Here is a 26,790-nt window from a genome sequence, read left to right on the forward strand (position 1 = left end):
GAAGATCCCACATGCCGCGGAGCGGCTGGGCCCGTGAGCCATGGCCGCTGAGCCTGCGCGTCCGGAGCCTGTGCTCCGCAACGGGAGAGGCCGCCAACAGTGAGAGGCCCGCGTACCGAAAAAAAAAAAAAATTGATTCTAAAGGAAAAGTAAGGCAATGAGAATATTAAAAATTAAAAAAAAAAGATCAGTGAATGGAGACTTATTTTGCCATATATTTAAATGCATTATAAGACACGGCAGTCAAATCAGCCTAGTACTGGCTGACAGTAAGTCAATGAATCAGAATACATCTCTCTGGAAAAAAGTCCTAAAAATATAGTAAGTATTTAGTATAGGACAACAAACTTAACAAAGCAATGGAGGAAGAATGCATTTTTACACTGTCTTAGAAAACTGGATATATGGACAGTTTTAAATTAGAATATTCCCTTCCCACTTCTGACCCAAATTTGTCACCATTTCTGACTACCTTCTTCCAAAATTATATGAGGAATCTACACTCTACACTCATATAGCAAAAAGCTCAAACTTGCTGAGACATCCTTATTTACATGCAAATACTTCAGAGACATTTTCCATCTGTTAAACTTTGTTTTTAGCCATATCTATCAAGGGGCAGAAGTTGGGTTCCCCTAAAACCAGCTCTAGAGTCCATTTCTGACAGGGCAGTAGAGGATTAAAGAAACTTAAGGAGTGGCAGACACTATAGCTGCAGACCAAGAGGATCAAAAAATGCGTAAAAATGTTTCTTTAATTACTGATTCAATCAAATGAGCATGTGGGTGTTCAGTGCAGTTTGGTACCAAGAGAAACTCGGTTAGGGCATTTCAGAAGCTTACATCTTAGTGGGGGAAATGGCACCTAGGCAAAACAGTTAGAGAGCCATTATCTCTAACTGGTATGGTCTTGACAGTGTGTGCAAATTAAGTTCAGGAAACAGATTCCTGGGAAGAGAGAAAAGGGACCAGGCATTGAGAGCCACACAGTTTGAAGGGGTGGGTGGTCAGCTCTCCTTCCACCTGGCAGTGGTACTGGTGGTAAGTTTCCCTCTCCCTCCCAATGTGGAACTGGCTTAACTAGACTTGCTCTCTAGCCAGGAGAGCTCTTATTATAATTTAACTCCTTCATATGGCTCCGGAGCCCAGCAGCAAATGTAATGGAGAGTAAGTCAGTCGCATCAGTAAGTCCAACAAAACAAAGTAACTCACTCTTGATGATGAAAGCATAGCAGAGGGAAAGGGAAGGAAAAAGAGTGGGGAGGGGAAAAGGAGATAGAGATGGAGAGATATGTGCTCCTGTTGTCTCTCTTTCCCCTTCCAACACAAACAAGCATCTAACAGTCTGCCATTTGGCATTCCACCTCCTTGGCAGCGTGTCTGCTCTTCTGTGTGTCTGCTGCTGCTGGCCCTGAATCAGGAACTAGGCCTCACTATTCAGAGGGACCACCTGCAGGTTTTATTTGCTTTTTAATAACCATCTCAAACCTATTTTTTGTATATAAGTTACAGAAGCCAAAATTCACTTACAAGAGCCCTACTCATGTCCTGGGCAACTTCATTACCTCCAACTTTATCTGCAGGAGGGACTTCTCCATCACTGAGTTGGAAATAACTAGCTTAAAAAAAACTAATATACTTATTAGTTTCTTCTCTTCTTTTGGTCCTTGACTTGTTTATTCTAGGCCTGTGGCTACTAATATATCTAGGGATGTATGCATTTGCCATTTTAAATAGAGGCTAAGAAGGAAAGTTTTAAAACTGATACACATGTATGTTTGTAATCCTTGTTATCCCAGGCTACATATGTTTGGATTTCTTATGTTTAAAAAGACACACAGACATCCTCTAAACAATTCTGTATAAGGTAACCATTCTGATAGGCATTTAGTTAAATATAAACAAGTGTGTAAAACCCCACACGATGAATTGAAAATAAAATGAGAATTCCCCAAAAGTTCATACTTCCAGTTTCAGAAGATGTTTCCCTATAGCTCCAGTATAAACAAATGTATACAAATTCAGGAAATAATCTTCCAAGCAAACAATGGAAAACTGTTCACAGAAGAGTATGTTTGCCTTCTCCAGCCAGCTGAGAAAGTAAATGATAACATTCACCAGTAATCCAAACTACTTGAATAATAAACATGTTGCCTATTTCCTCAATACCTAAGAGGACTGAATGCCTGAGGCTTTGGGTTGGGGTCAGGAGGGTGGGAACAGGGGCTGGGATGAGCTACTGGGGATAATTCTACTGATTAGAGGGGCATGGCTCTTCTGTGGCAACAGTAACTAAATTTTTGTTTTAGAAGATCAACCCTCCCCCACTTTCAGCCCAGATAAAGGTGACGGAAGTTAAACTGATCAATTAATCCATTCCTAAGTGATTAATTTAGCAATGGGTACATAACTCAAGGCAGGCCAGTCAAGTCAGTGAGATTCAATTCCTGGACTAGTGCTGAGCTTTTGGGGAAACAGGTTCTTTTTTTGTAAGACTTGGCACTGAAATGCTTGGTGCTAATGAATGAACCCAATCCAGCAGAAGGTAGAGTCAAGAAATAGAAACTAAGTCTTCATGATGTTGACTGAATTAATCCAGACATGTCTGGAGCTTTACTCCTGGATTTTTCAGGAACAATACCAATAAATTCCTCCCCCTCCTATTTTGCGGGGGAGGGGATAAGCGAGCCAAGTTGGGTTTTATGTCATTTGTAACCTAAACTAAGTTAAATGTGTGAAGATCTAGTATTAGGTCTAGCACATGTATGTTTGTTCCTACAAATGCATTTCCTTTCTTTCTTCTCTTCTCCTCCTGTCTGCCCTTGATCTTACTTTATATCTCCAATATATAAAGAAGATTAGCTTTTAGCAGTTTCTTTAGAAAACTTGACCAACAATTATGAAAAAAAAAAAAAAAACCCAAAGCAAACAAACAACCTTCTTCTGGGCCTCAGTATCTTCATATGAGAAGTAAGGGGTTATAAAAGTTTATTATCTTCAGATCCCTTTCAGCTTTAATTTTCTGTGACTATAAAATGGAGGTCCAGGTAGTGGTGACAGTTTGAGAAGTAAAGCTCATCCTTTCTCTAACCACTGCGTGCTGTCACTAGGGCAGAAATTCCTGGTCCTCAAAGAAGAGACTAAAACTAAGAATCCATAGGACCAATGTGATGAAAATACTTCTCTTCATCTGAGCTTTCTAAGCCTTGAGTTTGCCCTAGATTTTAGGACTTTAATTTCCATCCCACTTTTGAGTATAAATCCCGTGAGCTATTTTGTAGTACGGTAAGAAAACACACTACATTGTTTAAGAATTCCTTGGTCTGGATTCAGCTCTGCTACTACCTAGAACAGTCCTTGACATACCACAGATACTCAATTCACACACTGAAACAGATAAATAAGTCACAAATGTTACAGCTCTGTGGAAAATCATGTGTAACTAACAATAGTTAAATTAACATATCCAGGATTGAGAATATTTTTCTTTTTAAAGATATATTGAGTTGGAATCAAGTTTATTCTGAAAATAACATTACTTTTGCTTACGTGTATTTTGATATATGTGATCTTGAGTGTGAGAACGCTAGGCCTCTTGAGATTCCTAATAAATCGAGCTATCCTCATGAAGTGTGTCATGAGTATGAATAGCATTTGTCATGTGAGTGATGGTAGGAGAACTGGATTTCCAAGGTTCTTTCATTCCCAGGATTCTCAATGTTGGGCTCGTGGTAGAGGAAGGCACTGAGAATTTGGCTCACCCAAATCTGGGAAGGGGGTGAGCGGAACATGTAAAATTTCAAATAACACATTTGGTGTTATTATCTCATCTTTAGAAATGAATTTTAAAAGTCACTGTTAATTTAAATATACAAATGACAGAAAGTATAGGTTAAAGAAGAATATGAGAAAGAATCTAGTTTCCAGGTATCAATCAACCTCACTGTGTTCTAGGGTAGGTGCTGGGGCAAGAGATAAGTCTCCATGGGGAGCTTTTATTAGTCTGTCCAGCATAGAGATTTTTACTTTGATCAAAAAAGTATGATTCAGAGGCAAACAAAGCTCAGGCTGAAGTCATCGTTTTATTTAATTTCTCTAAGCTTTAGTTTCTTCACTTATAAAAATAGGGATAATAATATTTACCTCAGAGAGTTGTTGTAAAGATAAAATGTAAAAAACAAACAAACAAACAAACAAACATAAAAGCACTTAGCACAGTGTCTGGCTTAATAAAGATCATGGGTATGGAGTTTAAAAAGGTTGACCAACATTGTTCTGGTTTTTCTTTTCATTCTTTGTTATTTTTCAAACTCCTGACATAAGCTGTTCTGAATTCAGGCTATAGAAAAGTTCTCTTTGCTTCCTACATAGAAATATATTGTAATAGAGGAGAAATACATCTTCTTATTTGTAATTTGAGACATAATTAGCACACATACAAGCAAATATGTATACACTGATATAGCAAGAGGGAAGAGGAGGGTGACTCAAGGCTGTGGGGCAGACTCATGTTTTCCCCCCAAACCCAGATATACATTTTGGAAATCAGAGCTCAAGACTCATAAGTATTTCTACATTATGGAGGATCTTAGATAACATTTTCCCCCATGAGACTTCTTGATTATTCCAATCACATTTAACTACTAAATTGGAAATTCCAGTTTTTGGGTTTTTTTTTCAAATAATTCTGACCTTTTCAGAGAAAGCAATTTCTTAAAGACTTCCATTATGGAAAACCAAGGAGGCAAGATTTCCAGATTCCATGGCAAAGATAAATCCTTGCAGATCAACAGAATCCCTGTGGCAGAGTGTCTCAGGAGGTTCTGAGTCAGGGAAGATTTCCACTTGGTCAAGAATTCATGTTTGAATCCATCCCTCTCCATCATTCCTTAGGCTCTTGCCTTTATCTGGAGGAAGCAGATCTGGTTTTGTGAGACAGATCTCTCCAGAGGAGTACCTTTAGGCAAGCTATACAAGCATCGCTCAGAGATATTGTGGGTTTGGTTCCAGACCACCACAATAAAGTGAAGATCATAGTAAAGTGAGTCACATAAATTTCTTGTTTTCCCAGTGCATATAAAAGTTACGTTTACTCTATACCATGGTATTAAGTGCACGATAGCATTATGTCTAAAAATATGTACATATCTCAATTTAAAAAAATACCATATTACTAAAAAAATGTTAACCATCATCTAAGTCTTTAGCAAGTTGTAATCTTTTTGCTGGTGGAGGGCCTGGCCTTGAGGCTGAAGGCTGCTGGCTGATCAGGGTGGTGGCTGAAGGCTGGGGTGGCTGCGGCAGTTTCTTAAAATAAGACAACAGTGAAGTTTGCCACATCAATTGACTCTTCATGAACAATTTTCTCTGCAGCATGCACTGCTGTTTGATAACATTTAACCACAGTAGAACGTCTTTCCAAATTGAAGTTAATACTCTTAAACCCTGCTGCTGCTTTATCAACTACGTTTATGTACTATTCTAAATCCTTTGTTGTCATTTCAACAGTCTTCACAGCATCTTCACCAGGAGTAGATTCCATCTTAAGGAACTACTTTCTTTGCTCATCCATAAGAAGCAACTCCTCTAAGTTTTATCATTAGATTGCAGCAATTTAGTCAAATCTACGGCCACCACTTCTAATTCTAGTTCTTTTGCTATTTCTACCACATTTGCAGTTATTTCCTCCACTGAAGTATTGAAACCCTCAAAATCATCCACCATGGTTGGAATCAACTTCTTCCAAATTCCTGTTGATGTTGATATTTTGACCTCCTTCCGTGAATTACGAATGTTCTTAATGGCATCTAGAATGGCGAATCCTTTCCAGAAGGTTTTCAATTTACTTTGCATAGATCCATTGGAGGAATCACTATCTATGGCAGCTGTAGTCTTACAAAATGTATTTCTTAAATAATAAAACTCAAAAGTCAAAATTACTTCTTGATCCATGGGCTGCAGAATGGATGTTGTGTTAGCAGTCATGAAAACAACATTAATCTCATTGTACAGCTCCATCAGAGCTCTTGGGTGACCAGATTCGTTGTCAATGAGCAGTAATATTTTGAAAGGAATTCTTTTTTTCTGAGCTGTAGGTCTCAATAGTGAGCTTAAAATATTCAGTAAACCATGTTGTCAACAGATGGGCTGCCATCCAGGCTTCACTGTTCCATTTATAGAGCACAGGAAGAATAGATTTAGCATAATTCTCAGGGCCCTCGAATTTTCAGAATGGTAAATGAGCATTGGCTTCACCTTCAAGTCACCATCTGGATTAGCCCCTAACAAGAGTCTGCCTGTCCTTTGAAATTCTGAAGCCAGGTATTGACTTCTCCTCTCTTGCTATGAAAGTCCTAGCTGGCATCTTCTTCCAATACAAAGCAGTTTCACCTACACTGAAAATCTGTTGTTTAGTGTAGCCACCTTCATTCATTGTCTCAGCTAGATCTGGATAACTTGCTACAGCTTCTGCATCAGCACCTGCTGCTTCACCTTGCACACTTATGTTATGGAGACGGCTTCCTTCCTTAAACTTCGTGAATCAACAACTTCTGCTAGCTTCAAACTTTTCTTCTGCAGCTTCCTCACTTCTCAGCCTCCATAGAATTGAAAAGAGTTAGGGCCTTGCTCTCGATTAGGCTTTGGCATACGAGAATGTTGTGGCTGGCTTGTACTTCTATCCAGACCACTAAAACTTTCTCCATATCAGAAGCAAGGCTGTTTCACTTTCTTATCATTTGTATTCACTGAAGTAGCACTTTTCATTTCCTTCCAGAACTTTTCCTTTGCATTCACAACTTGGCTGACTGTTTGGTGCAAGAGGCCTACTTTTTGGCCTCTCCTGGCTTTTGACATGGCTTCCTCACTAAGCTTAATCAGTTTCAGGTTTTGATTTAAAGTGAGAGATGTGTGACTCTTCCTTTCAGTTGAACACTTAGAGGTCACTGTAGGTTTATTAATTGGCCTAATTTCAATATTGTTGTATTTCAGGGAATAGGGAGGCCTGGTGAGAGGGAGAGGGATGGGGGAATGGCCGTTGGGTGGAGCAGTCAGAACACACACAACATTTATGGATTAAGTTCACCATCATATGGGCACAGTTTGTGGCACACCAAAGCAATTACAGTAGTACCATCAAAGATCACTGATCACAGATCACCATAACAAATATAATAATTATGAAAAAGTTTGAAAAATTATGAGAAGTACCAAAATGTGTCACAAAGACACAAAGTGAGCAAATGCTATTGGAAAAGATGGCACCGATAGACTTGCTTGACACAGGGTTGTCACAAACCTTCAATTAGCAAAAAGTAAAATATCTGCTAAGCACAATAAAGTGAAGTGCAATAAAACAAGGTATGCCCATATAAATAAGGAGGACAGACCCAGGAGACTGATTTCAAAATAGAGAATTGTTTCTGCCTTCTTCAGTGGAGCAGATATGGCCTCAGAGCTTATTACTGTCCCTTTAAAACAAGGTATATTTTTATATCCCTGTAAGTGTAACTCAAGGATTACTAAAGACCTGACTAGGAATACTGACCAAATGAAAAGACAGTGTCCTACAGAGATATCAATACTTCAATTCCACAAACATTTGCAGAACTAAAATAACAAGGACACAAGAGAATATCAGAGTAAACACTGTTGAAATTTTGCTGATAAGGAATTCTAACTTTTTATCATTATGCTGGAATATGTTTAAATATTCCCTGTCAAAGGTAAGCAGTAGAAGAGCTGTCTTATTCACCTGAACACCTAGAACAATGTCTGGCCCATAGCTGAAATGCAATAAATATTCGAGTGTATGACTGATGAATGACTTGTGGAGACAGACAATTTGGGGAGCAAAGAGAACATATAGATATTTCTTTTCTTATAAGGATCATTCCCTTACAGTCAAGTTTTGGACTATAATATTTTACTTTTGAGAGGAAATGTACCATAGAATTCTTTTAAAATGACCAAAACTTATAGATTATATAGAAAAACCATGGTCATAAAATGAAATTGTTACAAAATGAGCATTTTCCTCTATTACACATTAAAAGTCTTTGTAGAAAAGTGTCTGTGGGAGACATGAGAGTAAGACCCTAAAGATTACTAACAAGTGAGAATATTAACATAAATGAGGTAAATTAAAATTTAAGAAAAGCTTTTTTAATTTGGTAAAATATATCATCTATAGTATACCAATATGTGTGGTTTATAGTACCTTCATATAGCCAATTTTGTTTAATATTAGGAAATATATTTGAACTATTTTTTACACTCTCTGGCAGAGATAGTTCACTCTCACTAAATAGTCCATGTGCTCTCTGAAAGTTCCTAGTCTATGTGGCAGTTAAGCTGGAGCCATATAACTAGTCTTGGTCAGGGGACATGAGGGGAAGTGAAGTGTGTTCCATCTAGTCCAAGGCTATTAAGAGCTATTATGTGCCTTCCATTTCTTTCTTACCTTCATGCTGACTTTAGGGGCTCATGCTTCAGTTAGCAGGTCTACAAGATGAAGTAGAGATGCCCAACCTGCATGCGACTTTGCGTAAAAGCCACAACGTGTCAACCACAAATGCCTTTGTAGTACCAAGATTCTGAGGTATGCCTATGAATTACACATCCCTTATTTCAGGTGTAGAACTTTAAAAATGATATACCTTGGAGATCAGTGGACTTAAAGCATTTCATATTTTAGATCTGAGCCCAAATTGTTACCCTTTGTTTTCCTCTGTCATGTTTTGATTAGATCTCATTAACTCATTATTCATTTAACACACATTTAATTGAGAAATTACTATATGTGAAGCACTGTGCCATGTGCTGGAGATACAAAGAGGAGCAAAGCAAATTCAGTCTCTCCACTCATGGACCTTACAGTATGAAGGTGAAAGAGACATTAAACAAATGATTACACAAATCAGTGTGTAGTTACTGAAAATTAAAATATAAGGTGTTAAAGAAGAGTATAATAGGAAAACCTAATTAAATTAGGAATTCAGGAATGGCCTCTGTGGAAGTAACATTTAAACTGAGACAGTCTAGGCAGAGAGAACAAAATGGACCGTGGTCTTGAGTGGGAAAAACCATGGCAGGAATGAGAGGTGTGACTGGAGAGCCAAGTAAGGAAGGGAGGAAGGAGCTAGTGAAATAGGCATGTGCTAGACCAGGGGCTGGCAAACTAATCTGGCCTCCACGTGTGTTGGTAAATAAAGCTTTACTGAAACATGGTCACACCCATTCCTTTATATAATGTTTATATCTTGTGTGACACCAGCAGAGCTAAGAAGCTGCAACAAGAGACCGTATGGCTCACAGAGTCTAAAGTATTGACTAGCTAGCCTTTATAGAAGAAGTCTGTGGCCCCTGTATGAGATCATTCAGGATCTTGTAGGTCATGATAAGGATCTGAGATTTAATCCTATATGCAAAGGGAAAGCAATAAAGGGCTTTGAGTGGGAAAGCGAATGGCATAAACGGATGTGTTTGAAGATGATCATTCTGGCGATGTGACGAACTGGAAAGGGGCAAGTATGGAGAGACTAGTTAAAATAAGATGGTGCTTGGGTTGTGACAGCAGTGATGAAGAGAAGTGAGTTCAATGAAAGAGAAAAAAAAAAGCAAGGATGATTCCTGATTTGGGGCTCAAGGAGCTAGGAGACTGGTAGCTCCATTTTTAGAAACAGAGAACAAGTTCTGAATTTCCAAGGCAGGCAATCAAGAGCCAGCGCTTCACATGTTAAGTTTGATTATAACATATATATATTTTTTTTAAAAAAAGGAATAAAATAACTCTGGCAATCATATTCTGAATTCTACGTGCTTTCCAGGGCTGGAATAATCTTTCCTCCAAGTTCCTTGCAGTAATTCCTTTAAAAATTCCATAGATTCTACCCGTTTAGCGAATGGGGCCACATTTAGTGGGACTGCTTATATTTCAGGATCTGTTTGGGAGAAGTTTTTTCTTTGGCTAAGACCTCCCAAGTTTTAGGAAAACATCTATTTATCATGAGACACAAGGACATTTTCAGCCTGTTGCAGCTTTTATTGGCACTGCCAAAAGGAAAAATGGAAGAGTTTCAATAGTCCTTTAATTGGGCCTACCCAGGTCCCCAGAGCAGGCGATTTGTCCTAAGTCGCACTTGGTGTTCCAGACCTCGCTGGAGTTCTTCCACAGTGTGTAAGAAAGCCCTGGTTTTCTATGATGACAGTCAACTAAAATGTGCCACTTTCCCAACACTCACCAGCAATAAGCAGTCATCCCTTATTATACATCGTTATTCTGGCCTACTCAGCATCATGCCCTATATGAAATTTTGTGTGTTGAGTGGTATTATGATTGGACTCTTTTCCTGAAATTGGGCAAGCATACTGGTCTGCTCTAAGGATATCACTTTATCACTGTAGTTGCGTAATTGGGTTCAGCTTTAGACTTTTAACTGCTCAAAGGGGTACCATGACCAGAAGAAATATATCTCTGGGTTGGAGGATTTGGCCTAATATCAACACTTTGCTCTAGTTCATTTGGTGCATTAAAGAGAAAGTTTTGCCTTGACGTTATAAAATGTTGAATTTGAAAGACTGAGACTAATCAGATGAAATTTTTATTTATGATGTGTCAAAATATTTCTGGTGCTTTTGATAGAGGAAAGTTACTGGTTTACTGTAGACATTCTTATCTCCTTTACTAATAGGACCAGTGAAATTATCCTTCCTGTTATATTTTGACAGGAAAAAATCATTGAATCTGGGTATTTTGGCCAAAGTTCTTAAATCAAAGGGACTATAATCCTTTTAACAATATCCTTTATGATATTGTGAGCTACTCCTAAGAAACCAATATTATGAATATAGATAGTGGAAAAGGGAACAAACAGGCATTTTATGTTTAATAAAAAAGAGTGGATTAGGTTCAAATGAGCCCAAGGTTCTAAAATGCCTTTCCTGACTCTTTTAAATAAGGATATAGAATATCAACAACAAAGAATTCACTAGGTATATGTATAATAGAAATCTATTTCAGTGAGGAAAACTATATTTTAAATTCAAGGATGCTTCATTCTTACAAACATGAATTTGGAATATTTTATACTGAAGAATTCCCCTAGTCCCACAGAGCAGTTATAAATATTAATGAAATTTCAATAGATTCTTTTCAGATTCCGATGTTTAATATTCATTCATATTATGCAGGGAATTCAAGGTCCTGTGCAATACATGTAGATGCTTCTCATTATCTAAATGAGCACATATATGAAGTCTGTAGGGGCAATGATTATTAAAAATAGCAGGGTCCACATATGATCTTAAAGGGCATATCAAAGCCTTCTCAGCTCACTTAATAACAAGAAAGTCATTGGTAATAAAACCAAACGACTCTTTAGGCTAAATTGATTCAGTAATGTCACATCTGGGCAAAATGATGGATTGGTGATTCTGGACAGAGTTAAAAATGCTAACTGATATAAAGTATTTATGAAGCACAATGAAGCGATTTCCTGTGGTGAGATTCCGCAGTCACACTTTGAAACCTGCTCTTGAATTAGTCTCAGCTTTGATTTGCTGACAACTTACTTCATAGTATCTAACTCCTCTCGGATATGCTGGAGTGTAAATTTTGGGGGAATTATTCAAAAAGGGATTTGAGATTCCATAAAAAGAAAGAAGAACCACATTTAATTTAATGTTCTCTGAGTTTAACACCTTATTCGGGAAATGAGATATTGTTTAACTACCCTAACGTGTAAGTGTTTTTATTTTTAACAGAAGATAATATAATTTAACTAAACTTGCACTATTGGCATTATCCTTCCCTTTTTTCTTTCTCAAAATGAAAAAAAGTTTATATAGCTGATAGACTGAAACCATAAAATAATTTATGTGACAGCAACTGTAAAGACAGAATTTACTATGTGCCTCCAGTGTGCTAGGCATGGGGCTAGGAGTTTTGGATATACTATTCAACCCTTATTACATTTCTGGGAGACACTATTAACCTTACAGTACAGATAAGTGAAGCTCAGAGAGACTGAGAAACTTACTCATGGTTACAGAGCTATTAGGTTGAATCACATGAAAATGCTGGTATTTGAACATTTTAAATTACAAAGACAGCAATATAATATAGTTCAACCTAATTCTAAGTATAGAGTTATAATTTGAAACTAGGTTTGTGTGTTTGCAAAGTCCATGGAACCATGGACCAGAACCATACTTGATAACACTGGTTATTTTTGACCATCCATGATAATAAAAACCAAATCATGAATTATACAATAAGGAATTCACCACTTACCAAGCTTGGGTTAATATGAACTCATCATTTGTGGCAGGGTTCCTATGCAAGATATCATTTTAATTCCATTGAGATACAAAAAGGAGATAACTGCTAAACCATGGAAGAGAAATGGCACATTTGCAGAGCTTCTCACATATTTTCTAAGTTAAATATCTCAGCTGGAGCACAGTTGTTCTTCAACCAAGTATTTAAAAAAATCTTTCACAAAAGGAATGGTGGGGTCCTTTGAAGTGTAACCTTAGAAATCAAGGTCTGTGTTACAGGGCATCATTCAAAGCAGATGCATATTCCCTAGAGACCACGGTAAACTTGTTACCAAGAATACTTGGATCTCTTTGGGAAGACAGCTTGATAAAACTTCCAGGTCTTACTGGCAATACCTCTGATACTATGTAGTCAAGTAGTCCCCATGTAATAGGCATGGGACAGGGTCTCCAAAAGAGGCTTCTGATCATTCTGATCGCCAATAGCTCACATGTGTTATTTCAACAGCTTGCAGATTTGGCAACTAGAGAGCTCATTCATTTTATATGATTTAGAGGGCAGTAGTAACAGATACCTAGGTTGTCTTAGGGGTGAACAATTTGCTGACTACCATTACTTTTCCTTGCCTGCTAAGTGGGTGACCAGTGCTGAAGTATTAATTCTCAGTGTTATTTTGGAACAAGGGAAGGGCATCTCAGAGCTGCATAAAGGACGCCTGGCTCAGCAAATATTTCCTGACCACTGAATACACACTCCTGTTATGCCACGATGTTAGAGTCTATCTCTTATATTTTCAATCTTGATGAAGATAAGAGGGATCAATTAATGGGTAGCATGTGTGATAGACAGTGGCATGTATTCCCGCTAAAGGAGAGAGCTGCTAATATGGAGAAAGCAGCAGCTCTGCAAACAGGGCATATCAACTCTTTAGCCCATGAGACATTCAGATTGATCTGAGGAAGAATTCTTGACAGTGAGAAAAATGGTGAAATCTTTTCTGAGGGAGCTCTAGGCAAAGGAAAGTTTCCATCTCTTTGGTATAGTGTTGTTGTGGTCCCAGATAAAAATGGACCAGAATGAAGACTTGTCAAGCTCTCATCCAGTTCAACAAGTCTTTACTGTCTCCCAGGACCTGAGGCTCACAAGCTGTCTGAGAGTTACACAGTTTTACAAGACTATTCTCAATCTGCAGAGGTTTTGAGATGCCTCCAGAATGATGAAAACCAGGCCCTTGTCTGGGAAGCAGAGCAGAGCACATCATTTTGAGCCCTGGCTTAAACCTCAGGGTGTTGACAGCTTCACTTCAGGCTGCAGTAAGGACTTAACTTCAAGATACTTCAAAACGTTCAGTCCCATAGAGAGAGCATTTTCCCAATTTCCAGCTCCCTCAACAGATTGACCTGGTTGCAGGTATTATGGAAACAGTAAGTTGAGCTTGCTTTACTTGAGGTCCAGCTGGTGAGGAGTTCTGTCTGCATTCAAAATAAGGTTCTCAAACAGATGTGAGGTTTCTCCATAGAGACAGCAGACTCCAAATCTCTGCACAGGAACTAATGTGAAGAAACCACAAAGTTCCTAATAATTTCACCCTAGATATTCCAAAAAGTGTCTGGACTATGTTGATTTACAAAATAACTCTCCAATAAAAAGCACCCACCGATTTAAAACAATTGCTCAATCCAGAACTATACTGAGGCGGTAGGGACTTGTGGAAGGAGGGTCACAAAGTAAATTATATATCAAACGAGTTACAAGTCTACATAGCAATCCCTCAGGTCAAGCCAGAGTCTCTACTACTCTATGTAGTATTCTCTTTCCTCTTTTCCTTCTCTGCTCCTTGCCCTCCCCTTAGTCTCAGAGTGTCTGAAATTTTTTCCTCAGTTAAGCAAGACAATTTAGCTCTCATTGTTCTCACTCTCAAACTGGCATCTAATCTCTCCTAGGTGCTTGGCAGACAGAAGAGCCATCACTTAAAGGGATCATAATTACAAATAGCAAAAGTTAGACGTCATTACATTTAATACAGCAGTGCCTTCATTACACGATAGCTACATACCAAGTTACTTGACTTTTGTTAGTGAAGAGGTCAGAGGGACTGTGGCAGTTCCTACCTGTGCACCTCTGCTGATTTTTCCCTCCTTGAGGTAGACGGGCCTTCCTCGCCTCCTTACAAAGACAACAGAGGGTTTTCCCTTGCTATTGCCTTTCTAAATTGGCAGCAATGATGGCAGCCTCTCAGTTTTTCTGTTGTTCTCATCTATACCCTGTAAATTTCAGATCCATACATTTATTCATCATAAACAGTCATCTGATTCTCATTCCCCTCTTCTCCCCCTAATAGTGGATCCAAACTACACTCAGTCACCAGCACATCTGGCTCTTGTGTTGTGGAGGAACTCTTGGACATCCTGAAGATCTCTTGTAAATCTCAGCCTGACAGCCACACGTTTAGGCCAATACCACAAGTGAAAATACCACTCTCAGAGGGCAGGGCAGGCAGAACACAAAGGTGGAATGTTGGCACAAGAAGAGACTTGCAGATGTAATGTTCAAGACTCACTTCTTAGTGTGGATGCTCTATACATCTGCAGTTTGGAATTGTTTATAATTACAGAAATGCCAGGCAGCTGTAGACTCTAGACTTTCTTTATCCTTTTGCTCACTGCTTCTTGGACATTTCACAACTTATTTGTATTTATTAAACTTTTTAGCAGCCCCAGGAGAAAGTTAAATAATAGGCTATGCTAAAGTTTCTGATTTTTTCATGGATTTAAATGTTCCATAGTCCCCATTTTTCATTTCACCTGAAGAAAGAAGATTATTAGATTCATGTTGACAAAAGGTCCCAGGTCTAAAGCATCCTTTTAAAAGACCATAATATCGTCATGAGGCAGCATGACTCTCCCCAGTTTTGATCATACATGTGAGCTGTTGCTCTCTATACTCAATGCGTCTATTTATATTTATGAGGACTCATACTTGACTCCAAGTCACTAGTCCAGCAGAGCCTCATGTATCAGTTTCCTTCAGAATTTCTCATTTGAGTAGACTTCATAAACGTTATGTTTCATGAGGGCAGAAACTATGGAATCCTCATTTCCAAGCAGAGTGCCCAGCACACAGAAGCATCCAATACATATTTGTAAATAATTATTTGACCGAATAAACTGAGAATGGAAAACATATAAATAAAATATTTGTGAATTCAATTTTTCTGAAGGAAACTTCCATAAGATATATATTTTTCCCAGTAATATACTCCTTAGGATATTTTAAAGGTTTATTTTTGATGTTACATATTTAGCTGCTTTTCCACTTTCCCTCTGTCTCTGGCATTGATTTTCAGACTGAGTTCACTTGCTTGGCAAGTGGGAGGACAAGTGTTATCTTGGATGTAAATCTTTCCCATTGAGGATAGCTTGATAGGGAAACCAGAGGCTGAAAGGGATCTGTTTGTTTTTACTTTGTGTGCAAATGTTCTCCTTACAAAATGGACTGAGTTATCTCATTTTCTAAAGAAAACCGATTTTTAAAAGTGGCAAATATTACGTGAAATAAGAGTAATCTATTTTATAATTTGTGCCTATTACTTTAAGTGACAACATATGATATTCATTTTTATGTATACATATGTACATATGTTTTATGTAAGTACACTTATACATTACAGACATACATATATACGTGTATATATATCCGTATACACACACACACACACACACACACACACACACACACACATACACACATATATATTTTTTCCTTTCTGAGAGAGCAAGGAAAAAGATTTGATATTACAATCATGTAACATTCTGTGGCATCACTGTAATAGTGAGATGGATATTTGTAATTAGTATTTGACTGCTGTTTATTAAATTGCCTTAACAGATTCATATGGACAGTGTCAGTTACATAACTGAATTACAAATGACTATGTCTATAACACAAAAAACCCAATATTATGAATTTTGTAACTGGTTACTGCTTGTTATTTTAAGATGATGATTGCTGTTTTATCTGAAAGCTCTGTTTCTGGAGATGATATTTTAAAGAAAAAGCTTGAACTGGAAACCTGACAGTTTTTCATCATCCCAGGTCTTTTCCTTTCCTTTTCTCCCCCTCGTCCCTTTTTCTTCTCCCTAGTCCTTTTTTGTTCAACTTATAAAGTGTTACCTATCTGGATTGCATTTTCTGCAAATTTAAGGACAAATAATTGCACAATGTTTCAAATCCAAAAGCAGATATTTTGTGTGGTCAATTGCATGGCTATTGCTTAGTTGGAATAATCATGTACTCCCCTAAGTGAAGACAAGGTGACTGGATTTATGGCCCCAGGCCCATCCCAGTTATTTACAGAATTTCATATTATGCTCCTATCTTTTATAAAGAGTTGATGTAACAAACAGTTATATGGAATAATCTTTCTGCATCTTTTGTAAAAGAGCCTTTAAAGGCATTATGCATTATATTAGTGTTTGTTACTCAAGGATCCTAACAGTACAATCCTTGAACGTATAAATTCCATGTGATGCAAAAGTTTGTTCACTTGTTTTCTTTTTGGATGAGTCGGATTGTTTTCTTTAATGAGATATTTAAAGCTATGTAATTATGGTCATTGGCCATCACATTTCTAGAGTTGCAGATTGTATTAATCTCCTCAGATTGCTGCCTATTAGTGATTGTACTGATCATTAACACTCTTCTAGATGGTGAACAGAGAAGGATGCTAAAATTCTGACCAATCATTTCGAGGGTTACTTATACATTTTATTTATTTAAGCCACCCTGACTCCTGTCTGTCCTGGTAATGTAGGGTTGCATTCACTTAAGTCAGGCTTTTATATTTATGCCTTTTGCTTTGGAGAATATAATATCTGAATTAAAGACTGGAATTATTAATTATAATGTTAGGCACCATAGATACTGACATTATTTGCTAAGTGCTATGTGAAGCTCTTTATATGTTTAAATCATTTCATCTTCAACCCTTTAGAGTTGGCATTATTTTCCTCATTTTATTGATCAGTAAACAGAGAGTTTAAGTAATTTATCCAAGGTCACACAGCTAGTAAGTGGTAGAACTGAGTTCAATATAGGAAGTTTGACTCCTGGCCAGTCTGACTCCAAATTTAAGATGTTGGGAAGGATCTCAGAGATCTTGGGAGGTGTGTAAAACTATATATATATATATATATATATAATTTTCCCCTCAGTTCCTGGCACAGAGGTCCTAAATCCCTTGGAATTTCCTGGGTGATAGGAGTGTCTTTTGTTCTAATGAGGTAACTCTTGGGGGACTCCTAGATAGCTTCAGGATAGGAGATAGGGGTTGGTCACCAGAAAGACCAAGCCTTGATTAGAAGCTTAGAACTTTCAGCCCCACTCTCTATCCTCCACGAAGGGAGAGGGGCTAGAGTTGAGTTAATGACAGATCATGCCTACATGTTGAAGCCTCCATAAAAATCTCAATAGTATGGGGTTCAGAGGGCTTCTGGTGAACACATCCTTCCTGGAGGTGTCACACCCCAACTCCACAGGGACAGAATGTCCTGCACATGGGACCCTTCTGGACCTCCCTCTATGTACCTCTTCATCTGGCTGTTAATTTGTGTGCTATATCATATCCTTTATTATACAATAAATCGGTAAGTGTAAATAGGTGTTTCCCTGAGTTCTGTGAGCCATACTAGCAAATTATCAAACCCAAGGAGGGGTCATGGGAAAACCGGTTTATAGTTGGTTAGTCAGAAGTACAGACGACAGCTTGAAACTTGCAATTGGTATCTGAAGTGGAGGCAGTCTTGTGGGGTTGGACCCTTTGCCTGTGGGATCTGCTGCTAACTCCTTAGAGATAGTGTCAGAACTGAATTGAATTGCAGGGCACCAAGCAGGGGTTGCAGAATTCCTTGAGGTGTGGAAAATCCATACTTCTGGTGTCAGAAGTGTTGTGAGTGTGGTAGGAGTGTGAGAGTAAAGGAGGAACACACAGGAGTGTTTTCCCTGTACAGGAGATAAATGTCTTTCACTTGTCCCACCACTCCCCATGCCCTCTGCATGACAGACATTGCCAATTGTAGGTAGAATCCTCTTCTACTGAGTCTAGACCCAGTCTTGGAATTGTTCTTAGTTTTTGCCCCAGGTGATGATTACCTGTTAAGTGATTGGCACCTGTGTTGAAATCTATTTATCATCTATGTAGATCTAATCTGCCTCTTTCACAGAAGGACTTATGCTAAGTGCTCCAGCAGAAACTGGCTAGAAGTTCACCAACCCACTTTTTATTCTTCCTACATGCACAGGTAGACTACGATTCCAGCTTTCCTTCCAAACAGGTATGGCCACGTAACTGTTCTAATCAGTAAAACGTGACCCCTCCCGATATGTACCATTTCTAAGTCTAACCCTAAAAATATCCTATGTGATCTCCTCCATTCTTTTCCTCATCCACTTGTTTGATTCCTGTGAGCACAGTGACTCTATAAGCCACCTGAGGAAGCTGATAGAGTCAAAGGGTGGAAGGAGTCTGGGTCTCTGAATCACCTCTTTGATGAAAGCTACCTTCCAATCATAAACACCTGTTTGGGTCTTATGTGAAGAAGAAACAGACTTCTGTTATGTTCAGGCCGTTAAAATTTTTGATTGTGTTTGTTACAAAACCTATTGTTAAAAAAGAAGGGTCATACAAGATCACATCATTAGCAAGTTTCAGAGCCAGAATTTGAATCTGAGTCTTTTAAAGTCCAAATTATTCCCACAGTGATAAGCTTATTGATAATTTAAAATATTATCCACGTTAATGATAATTCACATGACCTTATTTCAGACCTTATTTCAACCTAAATTGTCTCCAGTTATAACCCTACCAAGTTTTGAGCTCATCTGCAAAAAGTCTTCTCCCACCTCTAAAAAAACTCAGTATCTTCCCACTGATGACTTCAGGACTAGACTTCCCCATCCTCTCATCTGGCTTAAAATTCCTGCCCAAGTACGAAGCATAAACGGTGACATCAAGTTAGGCTTTCTCAAGTGTGTCCTGGGGAACAATTTCTGTGGGATGTTAGCAGGTTTGGTGCCTAAATAAAATATTCCATGGTAAAGTACATTTGGGAAATCCTAGATTAAATAAAGTGAGAAGGTGTCTTCTCTATAGGAGTATCTTTTAATAGGATAATATGCCCTGAGATTCTCTAAAATAGGGGTAAAGTCAGTAGCATTTTGCAAACTTATTGATGACAGAGCCCCTTCACAAAGAGCATGTCAAGGAAGTGATGTTCCACTGAACACATTTTGGAAAGCACAAGCCTAAGTGTATTGGGTCATACCCATAATCGCTGGTATGAATGTAATACATCTTGGAATTTAGCCCCTCTGCCCAAGGAGACTTTTGTTTCTGGTTTGTGTACTGTGTATTCCTGACATTTGACAAATAATTACTCCTTGACCTTTGTCTGGTTTGGGCTACTAATCCTGTATCCTCTGGCTCTCTTCAAGACTTGACAACAGACTTTATTTTGTGGACAGCTCTGCCACCCTTTGTCTGTCTTGTTGCTGCCCTACCTGACAGAACACAAATGTTTCCCTTTATTGATTGTGTGTATTTATAGTATTAATTCTTGTTTCAATCGAACACCCCAAATAAAGGGTAGAGTTGGGTAGTGTTAGTAACACAGAGACAATTCTTACTGGCCTACTTAAATATCAATGTCAATAAAATACAGTGGAGTTACACTATATGGAAATTTATATTATGTGAATTCAAGTAGATATACTTAGCACCCTGGCCCCAGATAGTGAGAAAAAATAGTTTAAACGCAAGGCAGTTAGTTAGATTTTATGTTAGGGAATGCCATTACTGGGGGGGTCTCTTATATTTTTAAAACTTGCATAATCCAAAATTAATTTTTCATAAAACTGACAAAGGAAGGTATTTCTTTGCTGTCTGAAGTGGCACCACCATGGGCTGTAGCAAAAACATGGTTCCCAGTTAACCTGGCCCTCAATTTAAAATTGTGTGATTGTTAATATAAAAAAAGATTCTTTTGTTATTTCTATTATTTCAAAAGCTGCCAATCTTGTGAGAATTGATTAATACTTTTATGTTGTACTCTTTCAAATTTGCATAACTCTGATTTTATAAATTGCTACTACATAGTAGTGTGGGTGCTTTCACTCACCATCCCACTCCATTTGCACAGCGATTTAATCTGTTAGGAGATACGACTGCTATTTCTTTCTTTCCTGTGTGCCTTTCATAGTAGAAGATATTACTGTCCCATAAATGCAAACCAACAATTGCATCTGGCCTCACCCGAATAAACTGAAATCTATTGAATGCTGGCAAAATGCTATACTGAATTTACTGAACATTATGTTAGTCTCCAAAATGTCACGTAGTTTTAAGATATTTTCAAAGATAATTTTGAATATACATGATTTTTCTCTTTATGTGCCAACTTTACAATTTTATCTCTCACATAAGATGTGAATCTACTTGAAGATAATGGACATTATTTGTTGCCAACCCAGCATCCACTATTCCCTCCTCTCTTCCTAACAAACCCCTATTTTAGCCAGGTATCTACCCTCATATAACTAAAGGGAAGAAGATCCTGATACCAGTTCCAGGAGTAGATCTTGATTTGTCTAAGGTTGTAATGGTAGTCCCACCCCCCCTTGCCAGTGATTGGTTTCAGACTGGTTGAGTAACCCAGTTATGACCTATGAGATATAAGATAGTCAGTTGAGGGGTTTCTGGAAAGATTTCCTTAATTCTCAGAAAGGGACTGAGATAGTAATAGTCCGTCTTCTTCCTAAGCATGTTGCTGGGTCTGGATGTGACTCCAATAGTTATTGCCATCTTGCTACGTTAAGAGTGGAAGAGAGCAGAGATGGATAAACCCTAGGTCCTTGAAGATGTTGCTCTGTTATTGAATCAATCAGTCATGAAGTCTCCCCAACTTCTTCCTTTTAGATAATATTATCAGTTAGCTTGGGCTGCCATAGATTGGGTGGCTTAAACAAAAGAAATTTCTTTCTCTCAGTTCCAGAGAAGGAAGTCCAAGATCCAGGTGCCAGCTGATTTGGTTTCTGGTGGGGACTCTCTTCCTGGCTTGCAGACGGCCTGCCTTTTAACCTTCTCACTCTCCTCACGTGGCCTTTCCTTGGTGTGTGCCCAAGAATAGAGTTCTCTCTCTTTCTCTTCCTCATTTTATAAGGCCAGCCTTATAATTAGGATTCCACCCTTATGACCTCATTTAACCTTAATTACCTCCTAAAAGCCCTGTCGCCAAATATAATCACATTGGGGGTTTAGGGCTTCAACATATGAATTTGGGGGGATACAATTCAGTCCATAGCAGATAATATAACAAATGTCCATATGCTGTTTAAACAAGTTTAAATTGGTTTTTCTGTTATGTATTACTAAATATACCCTAACAGATGTCATATCTTATGAAGCAATACACAAAGGATAATGTCTAATTCATGACATATAACAGAAGATCAAGGGCTATTTTCCTTTTCTCAGAACAAAGCAGTTGTCGAGTTAAAAATGGTTAGTCCATTGCCGTTACAGGGCATTTCATGAACTGCTGATTGTACATATATGTGGTATCATGTTAACATAAACAGTCCAGCCCTTAGGGAGTTTTAAGTTATAAAAGAAACATTTTTCTAAGATCATGTGCTCTGATATAAAAACCATACTCTAGCCCAGTTCTATCATTATAAAGTTCTGGCAAGCCAAGAGACATTAGTTGGTGATTTTATCAGGCAAGACTTCTAACTAATGCTTGATGAAACCATCACTGCACCATAAAACACCGTAACAAATTGCAGTGACTATTCCTTTCAAGAATTTAGTCATTTTAGATCATTAACGTTTATTTCACAAAAAGCAATTTCTTAGCAATCACTACAGTCCTACAAATAAGAATATACTTTCACCTTTCTGCATGAAATGGATCAGTTATGTTTATCCTTGCAATTCAAATCTAATTTTAATAACTATCTTCAACAAAGAAGGTGGAGTGTAGACTTTATCCCATTCTAGTAAAGCTCATATGAAACATTTTACCTATTATTTTAGTTACATTGTATACAAAGTAATTTTATGTAGTTTTCCAGATGAAAATTAAATAAATACAATTATATTGAAGTGAAGGATTTTCATAACATAGTAAAATTCACTTTTTATATCTAGCCTGGGAAGTGGAAAGAGCAGCACTAGTCAAATTTTAAAAACAAAACCAAATAAACAAAAGCAAACTCCACCAAGAAATAAATGATGAGAGATAAATTTGCATATAGATGGATCCATATTAAAGCAATAGAACTTGGGCCATTTTGAAATCTTAAACCTTCTGACACTATTTTCATAAACTCAGTAATACAAACCATGTGGTGAATGATTTTCTGAAAAACTTTGCTGGTTTCACTGTGTATTTTATTATTGGCCAAATGTGACATTAAATTTTATCCCCTGTGGCTTGGAGTTAAATGCTTGCTCTGTTCAGAATGACAACACTCAATTAAACAGCATTTTTCATGATCTACACCCACCATTGTTACTGTATTTAAGGGAAATAATGGGGGTACTGACCTATATTGCGTTTCTTATTATCAATGGAGATGAAGCGAATGCAGGGATTACTGGTGATGTACTGCCCAGCCCAAGGGACATCAATCTTCGTGCCAGCTTCATAAAAGAGGCCCAGCGCGTAGCGAGAGGAGTAGCTCACAGACTCCAGTTGCTGCCTTTGGCATTCACTAATTACTGTGGAAGAAAAAGTACAGGGCATCAAACTTTAAATTATCATCTTTCCTTTTAGTACATCAAATACAAAACTCCTTTAAACCAGTTCCAACTGTTTCTACCGACTCCAGCTCACTTATGATGAATTTTGAAAGGTAATGTAAAATAGCATCAGCTCTAATTTCTTTGCAGAGTGATTACTGTCCTTGGCACACTTGTTTTCATCAAGCTGTAGGTCCAAACTCTTTAGACTGGCATTTAAGTCTCTCAAAATCTGACACCAAGTTGCTTTTCTAGCTTTGTGTCCTACTTATTATCCTGGGACTGGCTGGCAACATTATAGATTCCATACACTGAGCAGGGTTTTTGCCAACACTTAACACAAGCATTTCACCCTATTTTAACAACCACCGTATAAGGTAGAATATTATTCCCATGTTACCAATGAGGAGATTAACGCTCCATCTCTTATGGACTTCTTTAAGTTCTTCCATGTCATACAGTCATTTGTTTGCCTGTCATCTTTCTGTCAGTGGACTATCATAGTTTCTTAAGCACAGGGAACCATACCTTAGTCTTTTTTGTTATAGTCCTCTACCCTATTAATTACAGAAATACAAAGGATGAAAGTATAAAGAGATAGAAAGGCAAACACAGACATGCAAAGTTAGTTAAAATGTAGGAGGTAAGTAATCAACAAATGGAAAGACTGGGAAAGGAATTAGGCAGGTTTGGGTTCAAATCCTGACTCTACCACTTACTAGGTAGGTGACCGTGGTCAAGCCACTTATTCTAATTACAGTCCTTTTGTCTTTAAGTGGCAAAAATAATACAGGATGCATTAATCTGTTGTGAGGATTACATGAATAATTCATAGCACAGTGCTTGGCATATGATAAGTGTTCATTAACGATTTTTTCTATTATAGAGAGAAAAATATTTAGCAAAATGGGACAATGCTCCATCCTGGGATGAAGAACAAAAAGACTTCCCTCACGTTTTAATTTCCATCTCCAGTCTTCCTACCTTTAAGGGTCTCAGGGAGCTGCTTGTTCATGTACCACATTAATAATTTGGGTTTCAGAGAAGGCAATAGTTCTATTCTGAAGGCTTAAGTCAAGCCAGTTCAGAAATGGAGCATATGAAAAATTCTCATTTAATTGGTGAAAAATATCCTAATCTAAATCAGTAGGGACTGGCAAACCTCAAGGATGGGGGTAACTTTAGCTAAACCTTAGAGAAGTGGCTTTAGGAGGAAGAGAGAAAACAAGGATACTCAAATTATTTAAGCACAGTAATAATCCTACACATTATCACAGCATATTCTTGGCTACAAAACATTTTTAGAACTAAGACCTCATTTAATCTTCACAAAAGCCCTGCAAGATCTACCATTCTAATTTTACATCTCTGTGAAGCTGAGATTCAGAGAGGTTAAGTAATTTGCCCTAGGTTACACAGCTTCCAAGTCTGTGCGGTCAAGATGAAGCTAGAATTCCCGCATCGGAGTCATGCCCGTCTTCTTTACTCCACACTTCCCCTCCTGATCTGTAAGTAAGTCTGAGCTTCAGAATGAACTTTAGCATTTCTTTCTCTTCTGACATTAATGGTTATTTTGCACTCAGAAGTAAAAACCATCATTCCCTTTAACCATCATTTTCTGTCTTATTAAAAGATTTATCTACTTGATGAACAAACGATCTTTTGACACTGGCCTTGTTACACTCAATGTATCCTGGGCTTCATTTTATTATTTACTCTACTTTTAGAGTTATGGGGCCTGATATTATGCTTACTGCTTTCTGAGCTGGAGGAGGTGAAGGAGACTAACACTAGCAGGTGAGCACGTATTATGTATTTGGGGGGTTATCACTAAGTTTCCCATTTTTTCAATTAAAAAAATAAACCTACAAAACAGTGAAGTCAGTTATTTAGCAACTGAAAGGGCCTAAAACTCTTTTTTGAAAGAATTTTTTTTTCTTTTTACCAAAACCGAAGGGTCAACTAGATTGACAACCAAACTGGACCTTTTCCTCCCCGCCACACACATTTGCACATTTAGCTAGTTTTTAGACAAGCTGCCAAGTGGCAAATCCCACTGGGAAGACTTTGAAAAGGTAATTGATATCTATATAGAAACAGAGGTTAACCTTAAACACCCTTGTCTGCTTCAGGGGCTCTACAATTCATTCTGAGAACAGGGAGGTGAGACTTTTGACTCAAACAATCTCAACTTCTGAACATATTCATTTAAAAAAAAATTTACCTTCAGGGCCCAGAAAGTTTATAATTGTTGCAGGACCTAAAAAAATGGGAATGGGGTAGCTTACATTCATACTTCTGTCAATTAGGAGAACTGTCCTTATCCCATTCTCCTTGTGCCTATGCCTGTGTGTGCACACATGTATGTACATGTGGGTATGGGGGAGGGGAAGAACAGAGGGAGAAAGGAAGGGGGGGGAGAGCAAAACAGAAGACCAGAACTGTACTCCTCAATAACATCAAGTGAGTAATTTCATTTTTTTGTTTTCTAATGTAATTTCATTCTTTTAGTCTCCTAACATATGAAAGAGGTCTAGACATACATATTCTGCCTTATTTCCTATGTGGTTTGGTGATGATCTCATTCATTCGTTCATTGCCTACTTTATGATGCCAGGTATCGTTCTAGATGTGAGGGATATAATAAAGAAAGATAAAGTTCCCTCTGTCAGGTAGCTTACATACTAGTGGTAGAGAGACCAATTATCAATAAATAACTAAGTAAATGGTATGTCAGTTGGTGAAAAGAACTATAAAGAAAATTAAAGCCGGGTAAAGGGATGAGAGTGACAGGTCTGCGTAGTGAGGCTACTTTAAATAGGCTATTAGGGATATATGTCTCCCCTGAGGATTTTATTCTGATCGACAGGGGAACCATTACTACTGGTTATAAGCCAAGGACAAATATGACCTGGCTTCTGCTTTAAAAATTATCATTCTGGCTATAGGTGAAGACTGCAGGGATGCATGAGAGGAACTGGGGCAAACAGCTATTGCAGTAGTCTTAGATGGGAGGTAACAGTAGAGAAGGTCAGAAGTGGTTACATTTTGGACGTAATATATGTGTGTCTGTATGTGTGTGTGTGTGTGTGTGTACACATATGCATGTATAAATACATACCTTTGAATTATATATATTTTATAAATATATGTGTGCATGTATTATATATATGTGGATGGCACATACACACACATACATATATATAATGTAATTTTAATTGAGGTTTAATATACCTACAGAAAAATATGCCTTGAATTTTCATAAAGTGAATGCACCAGTATAATCACCAGCCAGATTAAGAAACAGATCATTACCAGAACCCCAGAAGCGACCTTCTTCCTCCTTTACAGGTACTCCTTGCCAAGGGTAATCAGTAATCCTGAATTCTAACACCATAGATTAGTTGAGCTGTTTCTGAATGTCACATAAGCAGAATGATGTTGTATGTACTATTTGTGTCTGGCTTCTTTCACTCAATATCATGCTGGTGATATTTTAATTGCTGTTACACGTAGTTGTACTTGATTCTCCTTATGGGATAGTATTGCTTATATGTATCTACTACACTCTATCCATTCTACTATTGATGGACATTTGGATTGTTTGCAGTTTTGGGTGATTGCAAAGGTACTGTGAAGAACATATGTATGTGCTTCTCTTGGGTATATACTAGTATAGGAATTCCTGGATCGTGGGGTTCCTTATGTTCAGC

At 37.8% G+C, this 26,790-nt stretch overlaps 1 protein-coding gene across 1 annotated transcript in view; it reads right to left on the reverse strand.

Moving 5' to 3' along the window:
- Positions 1-26,790, reverse strand: part of RNLS (renalase, FAD dependent amine oxidase) — a 271,290-nt gene that overhangs the window by 29,417 nt on the left and 215,083 nt on the right. Inside the window, exon 5 of the mRNA XM_007470300.1 lies at positions 22,883-23,056. Within this exon, the coding sequence (XP_007470362.1) occupies positions 22,883-23,056 (174 nt within the window). The remainder of the gene's footprint in view (positions 1-22,882; positions 23,057-26,790) is intronic.

This window comes from Lipotes vexillifer, unplaced genomic scaffold (assembly GCF_000442215.2).
Source record: "Lipotes vexillifer unplaced genomic scaffold, Lipotes_vexillifer_v1.1 scaffold690, whole genome shotgun sequence".
NCBI classification, from domain to species: Eukaryota; Metazoa; Chordata; class Mammalia; order Artiodactyla; family Lipotidae; genus Lipotes; species Lipotes vexillifer.